Here is a 15,526-nt window from a genome sequence, read left to right on the forward strand (position 1 = left end):
TATGACTCAGAATTCCAGATTTGAGACAAACAAAAAGGATGGGGGGGTGGGTGGGGGTTAACAAATCGTTGCTCCTCCACAGCTCTAGCCCTCTGTTTGACTTCAATTAAGTATAGACAATGCTACAAAATGCCACTTACATGCATTTGAATAATTCCATGTATAAATGATCAGTAAACCTTTATAAAATTTGATGTATCATTTATAGTAAAGATTTGAAACAAAACTGTGTTTTGGCAGCTCCCAAAACACTATTGTGTTTAATTCTTGTTTTGATAAATGATATATTATAAAAGCTTATTGATCATTTATACATAGAATTATCAATGGTTCCTAACTGTTTTATATACTATTTGCCAATCATTTATTATTGACACTCATTTCAAGTGTTACTCATGATGCTTTAAATAAATATCTTAAACTAAAACTGAAATAAAGATAATAGCACACTAACAATTTTCCTACAGCTGACTACTGCTATATTCTGAACACACACAGACACATTGTCTCACAACTGCTTTCACATTCCCTTAAATAACTAGTTTAGTCTTTATTTTTTTGTTTGTTTTTCCTGAAGATTGCGACCACTAGAGACACAATGGAAAGATACTCTAGAACTCATTGATGCATCAGGACTGATAACGAATTGCTTGATTGCCTCAGCCTTTCTCATCTATTGTGGCCCCTTTCATTCTGAGGGAAGGTAAGTCTCTCCATATGACTGAAACACAGAAGATGGCAGAGATGACACATATACAGTGGGGGAAAAAAGTATTTGATCCCCTGCTGATTTTGTACATTTGCCCACTGACAAAGAAATGATCAGTCTATAATTTTAATGGTAGGTGTATTTTAGCAGTGAGAGACAGAATAACAACAAAAAAATCCAGAAAAATGCATTTCAAAAAAGTTATAAATTGATTTGCATGTTAATGAGGGAAATAAGTATTTGACCCCTTCGACTTAGTACTTGGTGGCAAAACCCTTGTTGGCAATCACAGAGGTCAGACGTTTCTTGTAGTTGGCCACCAGGTTTGCACACATCTCAGGAGGGATTTTGTCCCACTCCTCTTTGCAGATCCTCTCCAAGTCATTAAGGTTTCGAGGCTGACATTTGGCAACTCGAACCTTCAGCTCCCTCCACAGATTGTCTATGGGATTAAGGTCTGGAGACTGGCTAGGCCACTCCAGGACCTTAATGTGCTTCATCTTCAGCCACTCCTTTGTTGCCTTGGCTGTGTGTTTTGGGTCATTGTCATCCTGGAATACCCATCCACGACCCATTTTCTACAATCTTGTCCCTGACATCCTTGGACAGCTCTTTGGTCTTGGCCATGGTGGAGAGTTTGGAATCTGATTGATTGATTGCTTCTGTGGACAGGTGTCTTTTATACAGGTAACGAGCTGAGATTAGAAGCACTCCCTTTAAAAGAATGCTCCTAATCTCAGCTCGTTACCTGTATAAAAGACACCTGGGAGCCAGAAATCTTGCTGATTGATAGGGGATCAAATACTTATTTCCCTCATTAACGTGCAAATCAATGTATAACTTTTTTGAAATGTGTTTTTCTGGATTTTTTTGCTGTTATTCTGTCTCTCACTGTTAAAATACACCTACCATTAAAATTATAGACTGATCATTTCTTTGTCAGTGGGCAAACGTACAAAATCAGCAGGGGATCAAATACTTTTTTCCCTCACTGTATATATATACATGCATATATACATTTTGGTTCCTTCTTCAAATAGTACAAATGTTTGATAATCTGGAAAGAGTTCTCAAAAATGTGATTCAGTAAAGTCAGTAAAGTCTAGATTTGATGTACTTGAAATAGTTTTACTTTGTATCTGTCTTCTCCAAGAGGGTTAATCATTAAAAAACAAATCCAAAAGACATATCTGCAATGTACATATACTTATTTCTGTTGAGATGTTTTATATATTGGAACACATTCTGTTCATCAAGGCACCTTGCATCAGAGCTGTTCATTCAGAAGTGCCAGGAGGGGGGATTGTCTCCACCAAGAAAACTGCTGTTCAGGGACATGACTTTGAAAGACTTCCTACACAATCCTGTAAGTCCTGTTTGCAAGTATATAATATCTATGACCATTTTGACGAAGGTCATTATAATGTGAGCACAATTAAATGCTTTCCCAATTAATTCAAATTGAAGTCCTCTGTGTTGTACATGCACTGGGCTTATTATATGCTGATAACCTTTTTTTTGCTAAGATATTTTAAAATCTGTCTTTCCCACTCAGAATATTTCAAGACATATTTTTCCTTTTCTTAGAGAGAATTAAAGAGATTTGAAACAAAAGGACCAGCACTGAACAAGAACACTGCAATTGTTTCTTGTGCTTTCAAATATGATGGCTGCAACGGTACCTGGGTGCTTCTCTGTGATCCTATGGCTCAGTCCATTGAGTGGATAAAGAATCACTTTATCGTCAGTTGCAAGGAGGTCCCATACCATGTAAGGAACACGTCACTTTTCACAAGTGGTTCAATAGGTCCTCGAGTTTGTTACCTGACAAAGATAAGAAAGTCTTTGTCCTTCCAAACATAAGTTTAACTCTCTTATATTGTCTTCTTGAGCTAACAGCATCTTGTGCAAACTTACTTACTCACCCACTTGCTGTACTTAATGTTAAAGGTGATTAACAGATAACTGCTGATTTAACATATAGTTAATATTTTTCACTCTAATCACCAAATGTCAACCTAAATAATAACTGTGATCGCACATGGCTGCAGTGGCTGGAATGAATGTGAGAGATTCTGATGGCACACTTGCTGTGGGTGTCTTTAGGAGCTGCAGTCTCAGCTGGACTCCTGTCTGACTGAGGGAGTTCCTCTGCTGCTGACCTACTGTGACCTTCAGGCTCTGGCAGCTGATCAGAGATTTGCTGCTGTCCTTCGCTCCAGATTACAGTTTGGGAGATCTGGATCACCTTTCAAAATAACGGTGACTGACACTCTATTATAAAAGGCATTAGGGAAGAGGTGTAGAGAAAGCAGCTGGTGCAGATCACTGCAAAACAAAGATAGTATTTTTCTGACATGTTGTAAACTATGTTGTTGCTGGTTTTACAGCGTAACAATGGTAACAAAAATCTTTACTACATGTTGTGTACTTTATGTGGTTATATAAACACTGCTTTATGTTTAAACTAGCTTGCACCTTTACATCTCTTTTAAAAATCCTGTGTGCATAAGAGTGTGTAACGGTGGAGGTGCTGACTGTCTAGAAGGTGGCTACTTCTAAGTTACTGTAGCTGTGAAACCAGCCTATGGTGTGGACTTGCGTATATTACATGCATCGATTACACAGGACCTTCATATTAGCCCATTGTCTCTGCTTCAAATTAGGTTGGGGACCACCAAGTGGAGTGTCAGCCAGGCTTCAGGCTGGTGCTGCACACGACAGGTGTGCCGGAGGAGGTTCCAGCAGAGATTGCTGCCTTCTGTACCACCTTATATTTCTACCAGGATCAAGAAGGGCTGTCTGAACAGCTGCTGGATAGCTTTGTCCTGCTGGAGAAGATCCGACTCGGCACAGAGTATTCCACCCTGCAGAAGGTTGGCACAGTAAAGCTCATGACTGGAGCCTCTTTGGAACAAATGACGGCACCAATATGGACTAAAAACAAATAACACCTCCAGCATAAGCAACAAAAAATCATTTTAAATTAAATGTCATTACGTGGTTTCTGTCTTCCTTTTGAAGTCGCTCATGAATGTTTAATTCCTATACATGCCGGAGTAGCTGGGGTAATTACATGAATCAGGTCTATTTCAGAAACTTGGAATCTGCCAAGTTACCACTGAAACCATACAGTATCTCACAACTATAGCAGACTACAATATTAAATGTAACTAATATTAATTAAAGTACCATTGCTTCGGCTCAGGTCAGTCAGCTTCTGTAATCTTATTTGTGTAAGCCTGCAGGACTTGTTTGAGACCTGAGACTTGTGGGACCTGATGACTCCCCCTTCCATAAAGAGGCCATTTAAAGGACCCGGCTTGTCTATTGCCGAGGTTCACTTCCTACATGCCTATTGAGAATGAACGCCAGTGGTGTGTTTGAAATAGGATCATAGATTAAACTTTCTTTTTCCAATTTGACCTGAATATATTAGTGTGCGGTCAGCATGACGTTCATATAAGCTCATTTACATTCAAAAGCCAATTTGCAAGAGCTCAGGTTAAATCTTTCTGGAGCTGATCCAACTCTATAATGCAAGTTAATACACAATTACAAGCACGTCTCCCAGCTCTGCTGCTCTGCTGCTGTTCATGTAAACTACAATCTTGTTTCGGTGCTAAAAATTCAGCCTGCATTTAAAATTGACATTTCATGGTCATTTCACTAATAGGCATAACATTCGTGAGGTTAGAAAAGTGGGTGTTGCATCCTGGTTGTTATGTTACGAAGAGAAACTTGTCTAGTGAGGCTGGTATGTGTAACACAAACCTGCTTAGGCGCACAACCAAATTCTTTACCTATCCAGTTGCTCTGCTAAGATGTCACTATGCATTGTATCTTTATTTAGTTATGTTGTATTGATAATTCTAGTACTTAAACTGCAACACTTTTTAAACTTGTGTGTACCTTCAGAACTGTCCTATCAACGTTTCTACCTTCACTTGCAATGCTAGCGTAATCTGAATGCCTATTTCATGCCCTATATCCCTTTCAGTTTAAGACAGTAGAAAGAATATTCAAATGGTTCATATCTCAGAGAAGATCATCCAGTTTCAAGTTCTTATTCAAAATTTGTTTTCAAAATCCTTACAGATTAGAATCTTAGAATTGAAATTCCTTTGTGCTGCTGATTCTCAATATAAAAGGATTTCAAGCAATTGCTTTAACATGTCAGCATCATTGCAGAGAATAAGACACACAAAGAGCATGTGAGACCTGATTGTTTGTCTTTGTTCACTTCTAGGCTTGTTTAGAGAACATGGAGGACCTTCAGATGGTGGAGGAGAAGATACTGCAGTGCTTGTCTGGGGAGTGTACTCTGCTCCAAAGCTTGGCTATAAACAGGTCACTAAGTGACCTAAAAAAGCACTACGACGAAGCTTTAGCTAAGTAATGCACACTTTTCTTTCAGTTCTGTAAATGTTGCTTGTCCAGGATGCTAATTCCAATAAAAATAACTTAAAATTCAAATTTCCAAATTATAAGTACTGATGGTGGGTTTGCATGTGGTAGAAGGAAGCTTCATCAAGTACTGGGTTAGTAATTTTCATTTGTTAGGTGAGTGAAATTTTTAAATAAGATCTAATGTCTTCTAGATAGTTATCTGGAAATATTTTTTCATCTGGACATCATTTTGTTAATGTATTCCAGCACTATAAGGGTAAGCTATCAAAAAGTAGTGAAGAGTCAAAAAGGATTTGTATTTTCCTTTTGGGCTTGGAAATATTAAACCACCTGTTTGGTATATAAAGATGAAAGGAAATCCTAACATCCCAATTTATGTTTTTCCTTTCATGTTTTACAGAAAGTTCAAGCTTGCTGAATTAGAAAAGTCTACCCTAGCTGCTAGAGAAGGGTTCAGACTCATTGCAGACAGAGCAGCATTGATGTTCAATCTGTCCAATACAATGAGACAAGTGAACCCTGTGTACCACATCAGTTTTGACCAGCTTCTGGAGGTTTTCAGTGCTGCCATTGTTCATTCAGAGAGGTAAGTGTGAATTTCACATATCTGATATAACAGCTCGTGTTCCACAACTGGGACACTTTTGGCCATGTTTAAACTCACATTTTATCAACATAATCGAAAACCAGGTGGCTGCATAGGATGTTCAATATTAATAACACTTAAATGTAGGGGAATAGATCTGTTATGCATTCTTTTAGGTTTTCAAAGGTTCAATTTCTGTTTCCATCATGAAAAACTGCAATGTCTGGGAATAGTGCTGATAAAGGTTGGTTAACAAACCAACAACAATCCTGGAGCTGGAATAATATAAATATTAGGTGTTTTCTGAATGTTGTGAGATTATCCAAATAGATCAAGTCTCAGTAGAATAGTGGTCTCACAAGACTTAAATGTTTGTTAAAAGAATGCAAACTTGCCTTTTCTTGCAGATACTCTATCAAGACTCTAGTTGAACGTATAACATATAACTTATTTTGTTACATTGGCAAGTATATAATGGAAAGAGACCAGATGGTGTATACCCTGCTTTTAGCATTGGAAGTAAGTATTTGTGCTGTAATTGTCTGTTGATGCTTTTGAAAGATTTTTTACTTCACAATGAATTATGCATTGTGTTTGAATTCCACTATACTTCCCCATTATTTCTCCTTTCAGAGTAGAAAGAAGTAAGATATATAGATAAATAGAAAAGGGATGAAAACCGCTTCATAGAAAATAAACTAACCAGTATTCACAGACAAGTGTAAAAACCTACATAGTTGTATCATTTCATAGCTAGAAACTGGCCCTTACTAAATGGCAGTTAATGGAAAATTGTCAGAAATGTGTTTTTCTGTCAGAGCGGTTGACATGTATGTGCATACAGACATCTAATAGAAATATATGTACATTTCTTCTTAATGACTTACAGATTGAAAGCTGTCTGGGCCACGTAACCCCAGGCATGATCGAGTTCCTCATTTGTCCAGACCTCTGTGTGGCAGTGATGGAGGCCATGCAAGCAAAGCCTTCAGAAGCCAGGCAGCACGCAAAGAATCCATTTGAGTGGATGACTGAAGAGCAGTTTAAAAATGTGCAGGTATTTTAGTGCTCCATTCAAGCAAGAAAAGAAATAGCAGTTTCACTAGCAGCTAAAATATTTGTTCACTGAGAGATCATTTGACATGAATAAAGCTCCCTGGTTGCACTGGCCCATACAATAACTGATGCTGAATGTTGAAATGTGTAATCAATGTTATACCAGAGCAGTTACAGCTTTAAGGTTGATGGATTTGATCTACCATATTCCCTCAAATAGGCAGTCCCTCAGCTTGCTCTTCAATTTTTATTTCTTGTCACCAAAATTGTATTGAAATACATTTCATATTCACCCGGGAAATGAATCTTTAGATGAATCCCTTCATTCAAATCTATGTTGATCAGTCTATTTGTAGTAATAAATGCTACCAGAGTCAACAACGCACACTAGTGTCTTTATATACAGCAGCATTCTGCTCATAAATTGTTATGAAATATGTAAGTTGTCTTTTTAGGTTTTCAGAAATATTCATTTATTAATAAAAAATATGAAATAAAGCACACTGTTCGTCCGACTCAGCACTTGATATTTGTTTTTTCTTTCGGTGATTAGATTCTGGCTACATATTACAGCTGGTTCCACAACCTTTTTGATCGGATGTATAAGGATGGCAAGGACATGAGTTGGAAGTCTCTGTGTGACAGCGATCAGCCAGAGAACACAGCGAAGGTGAATCTCTCCTCTGTTTCAAGATCAGGGAGATGGTTTCCTTGGTTCATTCGCCTTGCTACTCCTTCGTGTTCAGTGAATTTCAAATATTTATCAGTGTCTTACTCATCAAAATTAATAATTCACTGGTGCTCTTTTATGATTTAACTATCCTTTAAAAATGAATAAATGAAAAGCCAAACTGAATATTATATTGTTTGTTTCTGTGGGAACAAGAAAGACTATCAATGAGCCAAGTTTAAACTCTGTCCCCGTGCAGCCTGTCTGGCATCGTGCTCACTTCATGTTCATGTGAACACATGTTAGTCTGTGTTCATATGATTAATCATCACTGTCTGGCTGGCTGCAGGCGAAGGGCCCAGAAGGGCTCGGTGGTCTGGGTCCGCTGCAGCGTCTCCTGGTCATCCGGGCGATCCGCAGCGACAGGCTGACGCAGGCAGCATCGCTCTACATCAGCAGCGTTCTTGGAAAGAAGTGAGTCCAAGACAGTAAAGGGGAGAAGAAGTCTTTAGGAAAAGGAACCTGTTCTGAATCATTTGTGATTTTCTTCACCTAGATACGTCACAGAGATCCCATCCGATCTTCAGGCCTGTTTACAGCTGACAAAACCCCAGACTCCTATTCTGCTGCTCTACAGCTCTGAGGCCGATGAGCCCCGCAGGCAGATCCTGGAGCTCTCTGCTCGAAGGGGGTGTGAGACTCAGGTTGTGTCTGTCAATGGTGGGAGTATCAGTGAAGAGAGGAGGATAAGATATTTGATTGAAGAAAGCCAGGCCAAGGTATTGTCTCACTTTAAGAGTCATTTAAAGTCTTTTGTAATCTGTTGTGCTGATTCATTTTCATGACTTGGGTTTTCAATGTTTTTATAGACCTTTCTTAAATATTATGATCAAGTAAAAAACACCAAAACCTTTTTATTAAGGTTGTTCACTGAAACCCTTAGGTATTAGGATTTCATAAATTGTGCATTATTGTTTCTCCAACTAGGGACGCTGGCTTTTACTGGAGAACATCCATAATTCACAGCCCCTGATGACCTCAGTCGAATGCCTGCTGCTTGCAAACAAGAGCCCAGACAGACATTTCCGCCTGTGGATTTCGGCTCAAGTCATCAGTAATGTACCAGTGCAGCTCCTGCATGCGTCACTGCGAATTATTACAGATACACCGAAGGTAAACAAATACAGAGTAGCTTAGTTGCTATTGCGGTGATTTATAAATTTTTCTGCATTATCTAATACATAATGGTAAATATATTATCGCTTGCAGGAAAAGTCACTTGTTGGTTTCACTTTTTATGACTGAAAGAGTCAGTTATGATTTAAAGTCATGTATGTATATATTATTTTCTTCAGGACATTATAGAGCAGCATGTTTGACCATCCCAAAAGCATAAGGAGCACTTTAAAGGCAGTAGGACACTAATAGTGTGTCAACAAGGTGATTTAATACCTATTTACATACGTTTATTGTTTATATGCACCTGTTCCATCTTACTCTTGGAGCAATGCCCTGTATTTTTACATTTCTTTCAACACACTCTTGTCACATTCACCGAACACGGTCCTGTATTTGCTGGGTTAACACTTCTGTTGCACTTGCAGAATATGAAAGATGCCATGGTGAGGTGCATGCAGCAGGTATGCTCAGACACATTGCACAGCAGCGGCCGTCCCGAATGGCCAGCCCTCATCCATAACCTGTGCTATGTGCACTGCGCTGTGCGGCTCCGGGCGAGCTCTGGGGGTCCCACAGGATGGAACTGCAGAGACGCCATGATGTTTGGAATCCAAGACTTCAGAGTAGGTCTTGCTCCGTTCCCTCTGCTGCTACATGTGAAGTGTGTCTTGTCGAATTGTTCGGCACCTGATACAGATTGAAACTGACAGCACCCAGTGGACAGGCTCAATAATTCAATTGCAAAGAATCTGTCATTCCATTCATTTTATTCCTGACACGCAGCATAACTCTTCTGCTTCAGTGTGTGTGTTAATAAGCTGAGAAAACACAATACGTATAGAACATGGGTTTAAATATCTAGAGGATGCTTTAGATTTCTTCAGGATTTCAGCTCAGTGATCCCGACTGGATAATGGGAAGACTAGAAATTGATGCTCAAGATGTATCTTTCTCCCACTATTTCCTGATTCTATCGACCACATTAATATTCTGGCTAGACACATGTTATTTACCCTAATTCACGAAATTTGTACAGGAGACTGCCATTAATCTATGTTTCACAGTAATATTTGTATTTTTATTAAGGATGCTTTGCAAGTGTTAACAGAAGAATTCAGAGACCGGTCTGCAGAAGCAGAGGGGAGGAGCATTTCTTGGACCGGGATTCGGTATCTCCTATCGGAAGTAAAGTGTTTTGTAGACAATTTGTAAAAAAAAAATATATGTATATGTAGTATATAGAAATGTGTTTTATGTATATACCTATCTTCTCTGGTTGTCTTTAATGAAATTTTAATCTTTTCTCAGGTAATTTATGGGAAAAATATAATTGATGACTGCGATAAGAAAAGTCTGGCATCATTGTTTGATTTGTGGATCAGTTCTACTGCCACCAAGAAAGATTATGACATGACAAAATGTACGTTTCATTCCCCATTTGTTAGGCTTTTGTAGAGATTGCATTTTATCCTGTTGCAATAATTAGCCTGCCTGTAACCTCCATTTAAATGGGTGATTGTTTTGTACTTCATATTTTAAATACAAACTATTATACATCACCTCAAATAACACATACAGGAGCTTGATTTCACTGCTTTATTTTAGTCTTCATCAGTACGTATGCTACTTAGTCTTTCTTCTACTTTCTACTTAGTTTTCTTCAATGCACTCACGCAGGCTTTAAAGTCCATTTATTTTAGAACAGAAATTTAAACTCATGCTACTACTTGCTTGTGAAAATAATTAATGAACTTGTATTTCTTTACAGTGAGATACAGGATCCCTGCTGCCTTCTTCGACCCTGACCTGCAGTTGAACAACCTTTTGCAGGCCCTAGACTGCATCCCTCGCCATGCATTGGATGTCCCTGAGGGTGTCAGCATGCACTCCACTCCAGAAGTAAATAGAGCGAGGAACAACCACTCATTTACAGCTCCTAAAAATACCACAATAAACCTGACCTTATCCTTGCTTTCCACATTTTCTTTCAGCTCCACTTTGGAGATGAGAAGTATGTTTATAGTTGGTTACAAACCCTCTATGACTCCTTTTTGTTCCACCAGCAGCAGCACTCCTGTGAGTAGAACTGTCCTGCTCACAAGCTTATTTTCTGTTGTTGTTTTCTTACATTTTGTGGAAGCATTTGTCCATGAGTGGATAATTCTAGGATTGTAGCTTTGGAAATGAGTTTATGTGAGTTTGACATTTAAATAGTCATAATTGTCCATTTCCCCCTCTAGTGGCAATTCAAAAACATCACAGGAATTTCCTAATTAAATCCAACAAAGATCAGGAAGTGTGGGAGATTTGCTACAATATCTTGGCTAAACTTCCTAAAGGATGGAGCAAGGTAATGTTGACGGAGTAGTTTTTAATGCTATATTATACAAATTCTGAAAATCTTTGAATATTTAATACTTCACTTGGGTCTGTGTGATGTAGATAAGCAGCATTACTAGTGGTCCTTTCTATTATTGTCCTATAAACCCATAAGACACTGGTTCTCAATCCTGGTCCTGGGGACCCCATGCCCTGGTGGTTTTCCTTCCAACCGTGCTCTCAATAAATTAATTTTACCCTCAATTGAACTAATTTGCTCCATTTGATTTTTAAAATGTGTATCTGATCAAAAGTTGGAGATTTAACGTTCCATCTACAGTTTCATACTGAACATGAACTCCACAACTGTTTAAAATAATTTAAGATCTCAGATTAGGCAGGTGATTAGTTCAATTAATATAGTGTTCAATTAAGTACCCTATGAAGAAATTAAGAAATTGAGAGCTCAGCTAGAACAAAAAACAGCAGGGTGTGGGGTCCCCAGGAGCAGGATTGAGAACCAATGCTACAAGATCTCAGACAGTGAGTACATGTTTGTCTCTTAATTACCCCTTGGAAAATAAAACAGGATTTCATCAATGAGAGACTGAAAAAAATCGGTGGAAATACCCTCTTCAACATGTTCATGAGGAAGGAGCTGAACCACTTAATGGAAGTCTTGTCAGAAGTGAAGAGAAATTTGCAAGTAATGTCTACCATTGCTTTCTTGTTTTGTGTTGCACTTGGCAGTTTCTGCCGAAAGCTTTACTATGATTTAATCATTTATTTATTGACAACAGCCAGCTTAAGTCTTTTGATTAGAAGAACAATGACGTGTCTTAGTTTTTAGAATTAAAAGAACTGTTTCGGTATTTCACTTTGATAAAAACTTTAACATCATCACAAAAGGAGAAGATCTGTAAGACTGACTAAGGTCACATTTAGTGTGTGTACTTTGTTTTATGTTTCTAAAAACAAACACAAAAAGGTGTCCCTTTCAAGAAAGGGTAGAATCAACTTATAAAATAGAAGATTACACAACACTGTAGTAGTTCAATGCAGCGTGTCTCGCTGTATTTGTTTTAGGCCATCAGGAACAGCACTGAGTGTCTGCTCACACTGGGGGACAGCCTGACGGTGACGGAGCTCTCAGTCGCTCGGGACCTCTCTCAGCAGCGAGTCCCCTCACACTGGAGCAGCCTGGCAGGCATGGGCTCTCCTCCTGAGCTCTGGACAGCAGCCACGTGGATCAGGGACCTGCAGCAACGAACTTCCCACTTTGAAAAGATTCTGCAGCTTGTAAGTGGTGAAAGGAAAAAAAAAAATGCAAAAAAAAAAAAAAATGCAGGTGTCCAGAGCTGTGCACAACATGATTTCAAAAAGTGTTATTACTGCTCTTAATATGACCATAAGTTTACAAACGAGAGGAGGCCATTTGACCCATCGTGCTTGTTTGGTGTCCATTAAAAACTAAGTGATCCAAGGATCCTCTCGAGTCTGATTTTGAATGTTCCCAAACATTCAGCCACATCGCTGGGGAGTTTGTTCCCGATTGTGACGACTCCTGGTGTGAAGAGAGTTGTCACGATCTTATTCATTCACAATCTATTATAATTTGTAGACAATATTATACTTCCTTTTTCCAATGCCAGGGTCAAGAAAAGATGCCAACATACTGGCTCAGTGCCTTTAAGAATCCCAGGGGGCTGTTGGGGGTGTTCAGACAGCAGAGCGTCCGGAAACACGCAGAGCAGTCGAGCTTCACGGAGCCCATGGAGTTTCACACCATGATCACACAGAGAGATAAAGACCATGTGAGTAGAGTGCTTTGACAGCCACAGTGTGGGGCGGAGAGCTGCAATACAGCATGTTGACAGGGTTTGCCTCGAAGCCACCATTTAAAAGAGCAGAGCGCTGTTTATCACCATTTCCCAAAACTGTAAAAGTGAATTGAGTATGATGTCTGAAGGACAGGGTTTGGCCAAAGCACCACATCCATCTGTGCAGTTATTGCACTTTGTATTGCTCTTATGTTTTGTAAGTCACCCTGGATAAGGACATCTGACAATAAATAAATACATAAATAAATTAGGTTAAGCATTCCTTAGCTGCATTTTAATATTTCTGAGCAGATGCCCTTATCCAGGGCCAATAAATCACATTCTTAAAAAAAAAAAAAAAAACATACAATTACCCATGATACAGCTGGGTTTGTACTGGAGCAATCTAGGTACAGTACCTTGCTCAAGGGTACATCTGGGCCTGGACAGACAAACCTCTGCAAAGGAGTCCAGAGCCCTGACCACTACTCCACCTTAATGCAGGATATGTATTCATCATCAGAATTAGTGTTTATTTAAATTATTTGAGTACTCATAGTAACACACATTGGCGAATGTAAATGACAGTGTCACTTTCTCATTTGTTTGCAAGACACTTAATTACACCATGTACAGCCATAGGTAAACAACAGTAACAACAACAAATTATAACAATGAAAAGTACCCAGTAAAGTTCTTCTAGGGTGCAGCTATAGACGTCATTGTATTGGCAGGCTCAAAGATACTGACCTTTCCCCCTAGATCCGGGATCCTCCCCAGGAGGGCATGTTTGTGTACGGGATCCATGTGTGGGGCGTCTCCTGGCACAAGACGGAGGCGGAGCTGCTAGATGCCCCTCCCAGACATGGCCCAGTCTGCCTGCCAGTCATTCACCTGCAGTGTCTTCCCAGGTCAGAGAAAGCCAGCCTCACAGAATCCATGAGAAGCTTCGATTCGTATCAGTGCCCTGTGTACAGCTCATTCACAGGAGCCCGTGAGCCAGTCCTGCATCTCGACATTCACAAAGACAACATCCCCGCATCGAGGTGGGCACTGCGGGGGATGAAGGCAACACTGCAGCCATTTTGAATCTCAGCATGAAACTAGGTGTTGATATTTTCACTTATCTGAATTAACTGGCTTCTCTCTCTTGTTTCATTTGTTTCCCTTGCAGTTTAATAATGATTATATTGTTAATTCTGTCAGCTCAGTGCCATTGAGAAAAGTCCCATTATGAAAAATACAAGAGTTTTTCTACTTCTTGTGTTCAAAAAATATTGTAATACTTCACTTGTATTTTATTCTATTTACTAAGGTGGGCCTTTAGTTTTAAACCTTTAACGATTATTTAATTTTGTGTATACTAATAATTTAGTCTATTTGTACTCATGTACAAATATTTTTTTGTGATTCGCTGAAGAGGAATTCCGACTGGAATAAAATACTACTTAAATCAACACTGTACTAAAATATAGAATACAATTGCTAAAAGAAATACATAAATAAAATGGAAAGGCAGTGATGATCAGTGAGATTATTCATGGCAAGCCTCTTTAATAATCATACTTCATTTTAAGTTTGGAAGAAAAAAAAAGTTAATTAAACTAAAAAGGACAAAAACACTATATAGATCTGACATTGTTTTCAGGTTGGAATATAAAGACTGAAAATAATAAATCACACCAATGAAATGTATTGGCATTCTGTTTATTTAAATTGTAATGAGCCAATTGTAACAGAATTATGGTCAAGTTTTTAAATCCATTTCTTAAATCAATAAATCACCTTTCAAAATGTTAGTCTTGACAATTGTAAGGAATTTTACATATAATACAAGTCTGAAATTTACAAATCTCAATTGCACAGCAAATACAACACATTAACAAAAAACGCAAAGAAGAGCCATGGAGCCATGTTATTGTGAAATCCATATTTACATACAGATTTAAAAGTAGTTTTCTTCAGCTGTCAATGTCTTAGAAAAACTGAATCTGAAAATAATGATTAACACTGTATATACAGTATATGTAGGCTACAAAATGATATCTTCATCCTTAAACAAACCAGTATTTCAGCACATTGTGTAGACAACCCATAGTCTTGTCAAGTGACTGAAATGTATATATGGTAGAATCAATTTAGTATTTTGTAGTTGCTCTGAAAGTTGATCTGAGGTAATTGTCTGTACTGTTCCTTGACATTGTGCGTTGACATTCATGTTGAATGCATAATTTCCTCATTACCAGAATATATTGGGTTAACCACTTTTATTCAATCTCATGAGAAATGTGAAATTTCAGATGATAAAAAGTTGCTGCCAGTTGCTCAGAGCATATCATTAAACTGCATTAAACTGCGCTTCAAACAACAATGCCCTAAATATACATGCAAGATACTGTGCTGTATTCACAATACACTCTTGCAGAATGTCCAGTAATAACTGCATGCATTACGATGGCTGGATGGTACACTGATTAACAGTATGGTTACAGTATGAAAAGCTAAAGCAGTTTCTGAGTCTTAATGCTTTAAAATAATGTTTTCCCAAAGACTTTCAACCATTTTCAACAGAAGATCAATTCGTTCTGCTCCCTTGATACTTTTAGAATAATTATTTAAAAGTACCATTTAAATTGCCTAGTTCTGCATTCTGTGTAAATACATGTACTAGTTACCTCAAACTGCAGTGTACTCCTTTATACAGTCAGTTAAATATCCCCTACTATTGTATGAATTAGACAGAGCTATGCAAATTACATATAAATAGTCACAAGTAC

General features: G+C 38.4%; 1 protein-coding gene across 1 annotated transcript in view; it reads left to right on the top strand.

The window, feature by feature from the left end:
* LOC136758999 (dynein axonemal heavy chain 8) overlaps positions 1 to 15,072 on the top strand; it is a 59,662-nt gene extending 44,590 nt beyond the window's left edge. The window contains exons 73-95 of the mRNA XM_066713787.1: positions 578 to 703; positions 1,967 to 2,075; positions 2,297 to 2,479; positions 2,816 to 2,971; positions 3,376 to 3,585; positions 4,959 to 5,104; positions 5,520 to 5,705; positions 6,113 to 6,224; positions 6,595 to 6,762; positions 7,315 to 7,431; positions 7,781 to 7,905; positions 7,988 to 8,210; positions 8,419 to 8,604; positions 9,036 to 9,233; positions 9,697 to 9,795; positions 9,919 to 10,030; positions 10,379 to 10,509; positions 10,602 to 10,686; positions 10,851 to 10,960; positions 11,519 to 11,635; positions 12,016 to 12,228; positions 12,582 to 12,743; positions 13,512 to 15,072. Coding sequence (XP_066569884.1) covers positions 578 to 703; positions 1,967 to 2,075; positions 2,297 to 2,479; positions 2,816 to 2,971; positions 3,376 to 3,585; positions 4,959 to 5,104; positions 5,520 to 5,705; positions 6,113 to 6,224; positions 6,595 to 6,762; positions 7,315 to 7,431; positions 7,781 to 7,905; positions 7,988 to 8,210; positions 8,419 to 8,604; positions 9,036 to 9,233; positions 9,697 to 9,795; positions 9,919 to 10,030; positions 10,379 to 10,509; positions 10,602 to 10,686; positions 10,851 to 10,960; positions 11,519 to 11,635; positions 12,016 to 12,228; positions 12,582 to 12,743; positions 13,512 to 13,838 — 3,601 coding nt within the window. The 3' untranslated portion in view covers positions 13,839 to 15,072. The remainder of the gene's footprint in view (positions 1 to 577; positions 704 to 1,966; positions 2,076 to 2,296; positions 2,480 to 2,815; positions 2,972 to 3,375; positions 3,586 to 4,958; positions 5,105 to 5,519; positions 5,706 to 6,112; positions 6,225 to 6,594; positions 6,763 to 7,314; positions 7,432 to 7,780; positions 7,906 to 7,987; positions 8,211 to 8,418; positions 8,605 to 9,035; positions 9,234 to 9,696; positions 9,796 to 9,918; positions 10,031 to 10,378; positions 10,510 to 10,601; positions 10,687 to 10,850; positions 10,961 to 11,518; positions 11,636 to 12,015; positions 12,229 to 12,581; positions 12,744 to 13,511) is intronic.
* The last annotated feature ends 454 nt before the right edge of the window (positions 15,073 to 15,526 follow it).

Source organism: Amia ocellicauda, chromosome 1, assembly GCF_036373705.1.
Source record: "Amia ocellicauda isolate fAmiCal2 chromosome 1, fAmiCal2.hap1, whole genome shotgun sequence".
NCBI classification, from domain to species: Eukaryota; Metazoa; Chordata; class Actinopteri; order Amiiformes; family Amiidae; genus Amia; species Amia ocellicauda.